General features: G+C 39.5%; 1 protein-coding gene across 1 annotated transcript; it reads left to right on the top strand.

Moving 5' to 3' along the window:
• Positions 1 to 3342: 3342 nt before the first annotated feature.
• Positions 3343 to 10434, top strand: chic2 (cysteine-rich hydrophobic domain 2). The gene is made up of 6 exons (XM_023298055.3): positions 3343 to 3659; positions 4782 to 4836; positions 5064 to 5219; positions 5400 to 5456; positions 5558 to 5617; positions 7069 to 10434. The coding sequence occupies exons 1-6, from the start codon at positions 3526 to 3528 to the stop codon at positions 7117 to 7119; spliced, it is 513 nt and encodes a 170-aa protein (XP_023153823.1). The 5' UTR covers positions 3343 to 3525; the 3' UTR covers positions 7120 to 10434.
• The last annotated feature ends 51 nt before the right edge of the window (positions 10435 to 10485 follow it).

Raw genomic sequence — 10485 nt, 5'->3', positions numbered from 1 at the left:
CCTGTCTCTGGTTTCCTGCTTACAGACGCTGCTGCACCCGCGCGTCTAAAAATGTCTACAAGCGAAACTCCACCGCGTTCAAAGAAGCAAGAACATTTTCAAAATTGCAAACGTGATTGGGAAGACTGGAACCCCTGGCAGTGGGTACGAGACAAACTGTGTTTTCTGTTGCTCGTGGACTGGCTGAAGTAAGGCAGCATCAGGAGACCAACAGGTGAGAACCATGACAACAGAGAGAACCCAAGCAGCAGGTCACAGTTTTTCATCCCCAATCATCTCCTGAAGCTGATATGGTAAGGGACATCAGTATATGGTTGTGAATTTACCAGAGGATGCTTATAATCCTACTGATTTGGCCACAGACTCTACAGTATTTTAGTGACTCAATAAATGCCTAAGTTGTTTATTATTTTTTAATGCTTTTATAGTTTTTAATAAACATTTATTAAATAGCCTATATGTAATCAATAAATGGATTTGGCTATCTAAAGAAAAACTCATTCAGCACTCTGATATGTTAACAGTACTAAATAAAACAGTAAATACATGCATACACACATAAATATGTCAATACATTAATTGTATTAAGATAAGATTTAGATGAAAAAAATGTCTGTAGAGGATTTCTTTGTACAGTATTCTGCATTCAGTTGTTAATGTTTTTGTAGAATCCAGTATTGCACACTGGTTGCTCATTACATTTCATTAGTTTGGTTTCACTGTTTAAAATGATGCCACTTATTTTCAGACAGAACCTGTGATCATAAAACAATACAAAACTCTTAGTATCGTGTTAATAAAGCACTTAAAGCATTACGTATGGCTAAATGCTTTTTTCAAAATTAAATATACCACTCCTTGGGTGGTAGTTACCCCGAGTATGGTAAAGTTGGAAAGATATTCACAGATTCAGACTTCTGGCATCAATAACTCATTAGATATACTTTGTCAAAACATAAACGATTCCTCTTTCCCATCGTTGTAAGGTGGACAATGTGCTACATGCCAAGTTTAATCAAAAGTAGCTGTCTTTCAAGCTGCACAAATAACATAGGTGTCTATGGAGTGCACAGGGACCATTTGCAAATTGTAAAACCACTGCAACAGTGAAGAGAGACACAGATATTCAGTAACTTCACTCTGATACTCTGTCGTGTCACCAAAATCACTGCAGCTTTTAACAGGCTCCTGCTGACACCAATGTTATTCCTGTCGAAAAAAAATGCGATTTTGAACATGTGAAAATGTGCCATATGATGAAATAATGTAAAGTAGGCTGTGAAAAACACTATGGTAAGTTTTTCTTTAAAAAAAAAAAAATCATCATGAATTTTGGCGCAAAAAACGCCATAGTATACTATGTCGAAAAAAAATGCTACTTTTGATAAAACTGGGCTTGTAGCACATTGTCTACCTTACAATGATGGGAAAGAGGCATCGTTTATGTTTTGACAACATTTATCTGAGTTATTGATGCTGGAAGTCTGAATCTGTGAATATCTTTACAACTTCATTGAACTGTGGCCTCGGCAGCCGTGGTGAGTGTCCTTTATTTTCATTTCTGAAAGGTGGCAACCCGAGCCAGAGCCCTCCTCTCTCCCACCACCTCCATGGAGTCCAGGGGGCAGCCACAGACTGAGCTGGCTGTTTTAATCAGTCTGTTTAGTCTGTTCTTATCACGCTCAGAGCATCCCCCTCCCCAGCACACCACTGCATAGAAGACCATGGATGCCACCACAGTGTCATAAAAGGCCTTCAGCAGTGGCCTGCTCACACCAAATGATGCGAGTCTCCTAAGCAGGTATAGACGACACCTGCTATGTCAAAAAAAAGGTGATGTTTTCAACATGTTGTAAAAACGTGCCATATGATGAAATAATGTAGAGTAGGCCATGAAAAACAATCCAGAAAGGTTTTCTTTGAAAAAAAATTCATCATGAATTTTGGCGCAAAAAAAACGCCATAGTATACTATGTCAAAAAAAAAATGCGATTTTTGAACATGTTGTAAAAATGTGCCATATGATGAAATAATGTAAAATAGGCCATGAAAAACAATCCAGAAAGGTTTTCTTTGAAAAAAAATTCATCATGAATTTTGGCGCAAAAAAAACGCCATAGTATACTATGTCGAAAAAAAAATGCGATTTTTCAACATGTTGTAAAAACGTGCCATATGGTGAAATAATGTAAAGTAGGCTGTGAAAAACACTATGGTAAGGTTTTCTTTGAAAAAAAAAATAATCATGAATTTTGGTGCAAAAAACGCCATAGTATACTATGTCGAAAAAAAATGCTACTTTTGATAAAACTGGGCTTGTAGCACATTGTCTACCTTACAATGATGGGAACAAGGCATCGTTCATGTTTTGACAACATTTATCTGAGTTATTGATGCTGGAAGTCTGAATCTGTGAATATCTTTACAACTTCATTGAACTGTGGCCTCGGCAGCCGAGGTGAGTGTCCTTTATTTTCATTTCTGAAAGGTGGCAACCCTATCCACACTTCCGGTCTCAGAAAATGAAAAAACTGACCTTTTTTCGTTTCTGTCTCTTACTGATTTTACTTTCTTGTTATTCTAAATATAAAACGAAAATCAAAGCATTTAAAAAAAATCGTATATCCCCTTTTGATCATGAAAAGGAAAAACGCCTTGTATTTCAATTTTAATTTTTGTATTTTAAAACGAAAATCAAATAACCACTCGTTTTTGTTTTTCAATAGCCGTTTCAGAACGGAAAATCCAATTACCAGATTCGTACACGGACCCTTAAACTAGCCTTAAAGGGGCAGATCAAATGCACATATGTATGCAAAATATAGTATAAAGAATGTAAAAACACTAAGAAATGTGTAGGTATACAAAAAACACAGTAAAACAGAGTGTAGAGGTATTTCTAGTTTCAATAAGCAGGAGGAGAAACCCAGCACTGTTTATTATAAAATTGTCAGTAAAATTCCACACAATTTCCTTTATACAAAAATGACAAGTTCTGTGTTTTACAAAGGTCTTTTTTTGTAAACAATTTTTTGTAAGAAAGAAAGAAAGAAAGAAAGCATGTCTCGAGTATTAATTCTCGAGAGGAGGTATGCAAAATATAGTATGAAGGAGGCAAAAAAAAAAAATACTAGCAAAAGCAGGACAGAGGAATAGCTTTAGTTTCATTGAACAGGAAAAATACATGTCCCTATTTATTATAAAATGTAGCTATAAAATCAAACATATTCATCTATTTTAAAACCATTTTTATTGTAAATGTAGTTTTTGTAAAAAATCAAAAAGAAATAAAAAAAGCAACGTCGGTCCCTCTTCCTGTGTCGTACGGTTCTTGCGGCGGATGTTGATGTTTTGTTTCGGAGCTCGCTGAACGATGTGAGCTGTTTCGTCTCCGGGTCTGCTTGGTATTTCTGAGGTCGTCTTCCCGGTTCCCTCCGTGTTTTTTTTCTCGATAAGGTTTCGCTGTCGGTCGGCATCGTGTCGCTCCCGGTGTCTCTCCCGGGAAGCGCGAGGCCGAGTCGTGCGATGATGGAGGACTTTGATGAGATCTACGAAGAGGAGGAGGAGGAAGAGGAGGACGAGGACAGGGCCGCGGAGGAGCAGCTCCTCAAGTACGCTCCGGACCCGGTGGTGGTGCGAGGGTCCGGCCACGTCACTGTGTGAGTTACCGGCAACTATCACGGGGATCGACACGGCAGTTTACCGTTGCCATGAATTGATCAACGGCCGCAGGCTACGTGTGTAACCGGGCAGCTAACTGTGTACCTCCGGTGACCTAGCTTAGCCAGCTAGCTGCTAACTTAGCAGCGAGCTAACAGCGAGGAGTGGCTGGATAGGTTTGGCTTTCGTTTTTAGCTTTATTCATACAAACGTGCCCGTTCTGTATCAAACACACGATACATAATGCTATTATTTTTGCTGTTGCCACGTCCAGACAGCATGTCCTTGTTATTAGTTTCACTTTTTCGGGACTTCAACACAGACTACCTGAGCTGCTTGGTAACGAGCATGGCAACAGAAGATTCCGTATCGAGACTACACTTTCCTGCATGCCGCCAACAAATAGGTGTTCTTACCACTGAATTAATCATTACATATACGTATTTCTGATTTCTAAACACAGTTAGCATTAATGAACCGTACTTCCGCGTTGCTAACTTTACTCAAAGTCAGATATGTCCGGTAAAATATCAACTAAAATTTCGGCAGTGGTTGGAAGTTCATGAATGTTGTGTCTAGTTTCAGTCTGGTGGTCAGTGTGTTACCTGCAGGCCGAAATCATTTGGTTTTAGACTTCAGATTTAACAGTGAAATGTTGTCATATTTAGGAGCACACTGGATGTCAACACCCTCTCTTTTTATTTCTGTTGATGGCCCTGATGGCCACTAGTTACACATGGCTGTTTAATCCAAAATAAACAGTAAAATGCATCAAGCTAAAGAAAGGAACAGCTTCTCTACACTTATTTTGATTTAGAACTAAGGTATGTGGACATAATGGGGATTGCAGTGTCTTAGTACACCTGTGCATCATCTTCATCATGACCTCTGTTAAATGTTGTATATGATATGTCAGACTGGTCCTCCTGTGACAATATTATTATTATGTCTTTGTTATGGGGTTCTGATAAAAGTCCCGGTGCACCTCCAAAGGTCTGCCGTGATGCATATTAAATGTGAATATTAATAATTTACCCCTGATACCTGCTGGGCTTTGCAGTTTTATCGTTGGCTTAATGTAGATATAGTAACATGTCTTTTTTTCCCTCTTCACCCCACAGGTTTGGGCTTAGTAATAAATTTGAGTCAGAATTTCCTTCAGCACTTACAGGAAAGGTGAGTATGTTGTTGTAATTCAAATTAACAGTGGGAAAAGTCCATTTCTCATACCTGCTTCACAACATTTGCATTGTAGCCACTGGCTGACATGTGCATGTAATGCCACAAATCCTTAATGTTGTGTTTTCTCCGTCCATTCTGTGATCACAAATTAGAAACACAGATTGACTACCTGATCTAAAATGTTGTTATATTAACTATCCTATAAATGTGTGTTTCTCTAGGTGGCACCAGAGGAATTCAAAGCCAGTATCAACCGTGTAAACAGCTGCCTGAGGAAAACACTCCCAGTGAATGTGCGGTGGCTCCTGTGTGGCTGCCTCTGCTGCTGTTGCACGCTGGGCTTCAGTTTGTGGCCTGTGATCTGCCTCAGCAAGAGGGTGAGATATTCCTCCTTCACGGTCGCTCCCTCACATGCATCTCTATCTTAAACAACATCCAACAACGTCTGTAGCATGTGCAGCAATACCATAGTAAACCAAAATCAAAAGAATTCTGTGACAGTTTAATGTGTGACACTTTGTATTAGAGCAATATCTGATGTTTAATTTGCCTTCCAGACGAGAAGATCTATAGAGAAACTTTTGGAGTGGGAGAATAGCAGGCTTTACCACAAGGTGAGAAGTGATGGCATCGAAGGATTTGTGTGTACTAATAGTAGACCTTGATAAGATATGTTGCAGAAAACACTCTGATCACTTTTACACTCTGTCTGCAGTTGTGTTTGCATTGGAGGCTAAGCAAAAGGAAGTGTGAAACCAACAACATGATGGAATATGTAAGTATTTGTGCTGGTTAGTGCTTTAGCTCTGAGCCTCAGCATGGCTGTCTTTGTCCCAAAACTTTTGATGAAAGCACACTTACCAGGTGATCGAACCTTGTTGGTCTGAACGTGCGTTTTCTGTTACAACTAATGACAAATGACACAGTGTAGGGCCTTTTATACACAGTCATTGTTGATAATGTTATCATATGGAAAAGTATGTTTGTGGATAATCCAGTGAATGAATAGCTAATGCGTTGATGAGTTTGATCTTTATATTGCAAAAATTATTTCAATCCGATATTCCCACTAGCAGTCCTGCACATTAATTTGCAGTATTGCTTACAGTGACCCAGTATGACCTGAAAGTGGAAGCTAGTTCAGTAGAAAGACTGTAGCGAAATGAATACCACTTGAAAAAAAAGCCCTTTTCAGACATCTGTGACACTACTTTGCTGGCTTCATCAGTCTTGTTAGCGTGACAATATTCTGTCATTGAGATATGTGTCACATTTCTGCTCATGTCCTTTATGGATTCGTTCAGAAATATACCCCACTATGCCTGAGAGAGCCACTGTACAAATGCAATATTTGTCATTCAGGTGAGATCGAGTGGAACATATAGTGATGTGTAATGTATAATATTGCACTAACAAACAACACACTGAATATAAATTGATAGAAAATGTATCAAATTGTCCAAATAAGTAACTGCCCAATTTCCTGTCTATGTGATGATAATCTAACTACTGTTTTACTTTACTGGGATAATTTCTAATTCTGAGTATTTAATGAAGTTTCTGGCGCTGTTGTTTTGTTGTTCCATGTGAGCAACTCTCACTTTGGAGACGCTCATATGGATCCTGCTGCTGTCTGATGCTGCAGGTATTTAGTAAACTCAAAGAAAAACAAACAGCTGGAAGTAACAAACTAAACTGCACTTCCTGTTAATGTTTCCTGGGGGGGAGACGACAGACACAGATTGTAATCATTTTTAGTATCATTAATCTAAACTGTTAGCGGCTGTCTTTATTGCAGCAAAGTTTTATTTTTATGGAAATTTCTGTTTGTAAATAGATCTGACATTGTATAGCAAAGTAAATGAGAAATGTGTTTAATGATTTTTGCACACAAATGGTGTGTTTGGTCTCTGTGATGTTTTTTGATCAATATTGGGGCTGAACTGTATACAAAACCTTCCCCAAATGGCTTCACACAACCCAAACAATCGTTGTTTGTGCATGACTATCTGTTAATGTGACAGCAGGTCAGACTTGTGCTGCGTTGGACGTGGTACAGAAATGTTATTACGTACGACCTTGCAGACATGAAGCCAACACATAGAGTTGCTGTCAGATTAATGCAAAGGAGAGCATGTCTGTAAGGGGCTTACTTGTCTCACACTAGATGAATTTAAAACTCATCCCTGACTCACCACTAAAAACCTTTTCTCTTTTCGCCTGCAGGTAATCCTAATAGAATTCCTACCTAAGATCCCCATCTTCAGACCGGACTAGCCCGACTGCAGCTGATCTTAAACCGCCACTGCTTCCCAGCTCTGTCACCGAATCACAATGGCTGTAAAGCTCCTGAAAAACTACCCATCTTGAAATACTCCAGTATTTCTGTTTACATTGATCCCCCCTTTTTTCTCTTTGACCCGTTCCCCCACACATTACCTTATCTACAGCCTTGTTTACAAATCCAGCAGCCCCACACTTGTTTTCGGAGTAAATTCACCTTTGAACCATTGGGCAAACTGGCGCACTGTCATGCCACTGCAAACTGCCGCCAGCCTATACGATGTCAGAGAAGAAGCAGCCATGAGCAGTGTTATGGATTTAGGAACTAGAGCTGGAGACTGGACTCTTGAATTGAGGTCCGTGAGCCACAACTGGAATTTTGTCACTTTTGTGTTCCCTAACCGAAGCACGTGGCACAGTCAGACCATGATAACACAAACACTTTCATATGCCACACCGCCAACTTCACTTGCAAAAAATACACCCCAGTGCTTTTGTAAGAGTTGGTCTGGTGCTCCAGATCCTTACTAGAGGCCGCGGAGGCAACGTAACATGGAACTCCAAAGGAGCCTTCATCCAAATCAACCCTGTAGCAGACATACTAGTCTTACAGTAACATGTCAGGCTGGTGGCCAGAATAGCTGAACTCAATAATGTCACTCTTCAAGTACCGGACATTGTCTCGCCTCCTCTCATGTCTCTGCACACTTCACTGTGCATCACCCTAACCCAGTGACAATCGCACACTCTGACTGTACTGTCCATAGTGTGAATGGGTCTTTGTGCTACACTTTACCTGGAACACGTTGTCTTCAGCGTTATATGTGTCCAGGTGATGGACAGGCTGCCTAGCAACTGCTTCTGAGTCGCAGGAGAACAAGTTAATTGTAAAGATGCCCACTGGTTATGAAGAGAGAAAATATTTTTTTTCTTCTCCTTTTTTTTTTAGAATCTTAAGGTTTGTTTACTGTTAAGTTGAAAGAGAGGCAGTCGATGCTTGTAAAACTTATGTGTGTATGTGTGTGTGTCAGAGAAACAAGCAAAAAACAGACAAATCAGACATGAAGAGATACTCTTTACTCTGTAAAGCAGGGTTCTTTCTTTGAAATATTTCTTTGCCATAACCAGTCTTTGTTATCTTTTTTGTTGTAGTAATTTATAAGCGTTTGAGTGTGCATATAATGTGTGCATTCATGAAACAGGCCTCTTAATTTTTGCAAAGGAATGCCATGGTTGTTTCCCTTTTCTCTGTGGTCACGTGTCGACACTAAAGCACACAATCGCTTTTGTCCTTAACACCTTTACATGGCCTCTCTTACTTATCTACTGACCTTGGCTCACTCACAGGAGTGTTCAAGTTGAGGACGCGGATGTACATCAGAAAATTCCTCCTTTTTCATTATATTCAAAGGTTTAGGATGAACAAGAGGTCCTCTTTTCTGGGTGTTTCATGATACCAGGGTTCTGTCATGAAGCAGGATTACATAAAGTTAGCTCTGAGTACAACCAAGCTGCTCACAGATCATTGATATGGACTTAAAAAGTTGCACTAACCAGTGTATAAACAAAAAATGGCTTTGCAGTGTGGAAAGAGGTTACCTGTATGAGTATTGACATCAAAGCTTTAGTGTCTTCTAGCTTTCTGTCCTGCAGATTTATGGACTGTTCCAACTGCATGTGTCACTCAGAGTGAGAAAAATATCATCACATCTCGTCTTAATTCTGGATTTCCAACACTGTTCACCCTGACGCCATCACAGGAAACATACTTTGGTTACATCACTTTTTTACCACCTTTTTGGTGAATACCTCCACAGACGGTGCTGGAGTGTGTAGACCGGGATCAGATTTGAGTGCAGATTCAATGCCAAGTCGCTGATGTCACACCACATGAGACACAAGTTGCAGTTTTTGATTGGCTGTTCACCATTTTTTACCCATCAAGGGCTGTTGAAGTTGACCTCACTTTCAAAGACGACAAATCCAATGTTTTGATGCAACACACATCCAATCGCACCCGTCTCATTTGCTGAAGTATATTTGCCTGCTATTATAAATGGTACATGCAATGGGAACAGATTTTGACTGTGTAGGTTTGCTGTCACCGTTTTCAGTCATTTGATTTGCTGCAGCAGCATTCAGAGAAAAAGCTCTGATGAACCACTGTAAGCTCCATGCTCACCCCTGAACAGCTGGCAGATACCATTAGAAACTTAGTAAACATGCTGGTGCATTTAGCCTCTAATGTTGCAGATATTTCCATCAGAAGCTAGTGGATATCCGCAATTAACCTAAGAGGAGAGTGAACGTTGTTTGCAATAGCAACTTTTTGAGGTGATGGCATGTACATTAATGAGGGTTTTAAGTGAAAAAAGTGCTGGTCTGGGCACTGTTCACTTATCTAGCTAACAATCCTGCTTCATTATAAAGGTGACTATTTTTACAAAGGCGTTATAGATCACTCCATGAAGCACATCTCATTTTCAATTAATATATTTAACATTTTGCCAGCCAGTAGGAGAAAATAAAAAGTCCTTTTTGAGTCCGGTAAATATTTAGCTTTTCCCACTCTGCTCACCATTGTTAAAACATCGATACGGAGACTGTGAGATTACGTACATCAAGAATTTGATCAAAGCCACTTAGTTTTCGGTCAGTCAGCTCTGGTGAATGTATGGGTCACACTCAGGGGATTATAGTAGATAAACAACAAAATGTAGCATTGCAAAATCTCTCTGTCAGGTATGTTCCAAAGTTACACCAGGGTGTCAAGTATAGTATACAGATCACACATTACTTGAATAATTGTTAAACAATGCATTTCGAGTTTGTTTTGAAATTGAAAAAGATCCCTGAGAAAAAGATAATGTGTCTTTGGCCTTCCTCTTCTGATAAAAACGGAAGCACATGCACCACGGACCCACAAAGACAGATGTAGTGTTAGTTTATATGTTAAAAGACATAAGTTCACTTGATTACCGCTGGTTTGCCTATCAGTTCATCACTTTTCTACATCTTTGATTGTGATCTGTGTAAATCAAGGCGTAAGGCCATATGCATATATTTGTGGTGTGTGTGCATATATGTGTATGTGCACGGTGTATCCAGATGCAAATGTTCTTCAGAGATCTGACTGTGATTGAATCCTGCACAGAAACATGAGTCCTTTTTATATAATCTTGAGTGTTCTGTGTGTGTGTGTGTGTGTGTGTGTGAGGGAGACAAAGATATATGTACATGACTCATGAACAGATGGATGTACAGTAATAAACTACCAATAAACAAGGCTATGGGCATCCTCCGCTTCAACTTGGTATGGTTTTTAATGTGAATGTGAACTCGTTATCCGTTTTGTTGACA

The sequence above is a fragment of the Amphiprion ocellaris genome, chromosome 4 (assembly GCF_022539595.1).
Source record: "Amphiprion ocellaris isolate individual 3 ecotype Okinawa chromosome 4, ASM2253959v1, whole genome shotgun sequence".
Lineage (NCBI taxonomy): Eukaryota > Metazoa > Chordata > Actinopteri > Pomacentridae > Amphiprion > Amphiprion ocellaris.
The sequence above is the reverse complement of the archived record's forward strand: the minus strand, read 5'-3'. Positions and strand labels throughout refer to the sequence as shown.

Bases quoted from the DNA above. Each gene is read 5' to 3' on its own strand.
- chic2 (XM_023298055.3), top strand. From the start codon at position 3,526: ATGATGGAGGACTTTGATGAGATCTACGAAGAGGAGGAGGAGGAAGAG. The intron at 5,457-5,557 runs GTGAGAAGTGAT...CTCTGTCTGCAG, and splicing joins ATAGCAGGCTTTACCACAAG to TTGTGTTTGCATTGGAGGCT. The intron at 5,618-7,068 runs GTAAGTATTTGT...TTTCGCCTGCAG, and splicing joins CCAACAACATGATGGAATAT to GTAATCCTAATAGAATTCCT.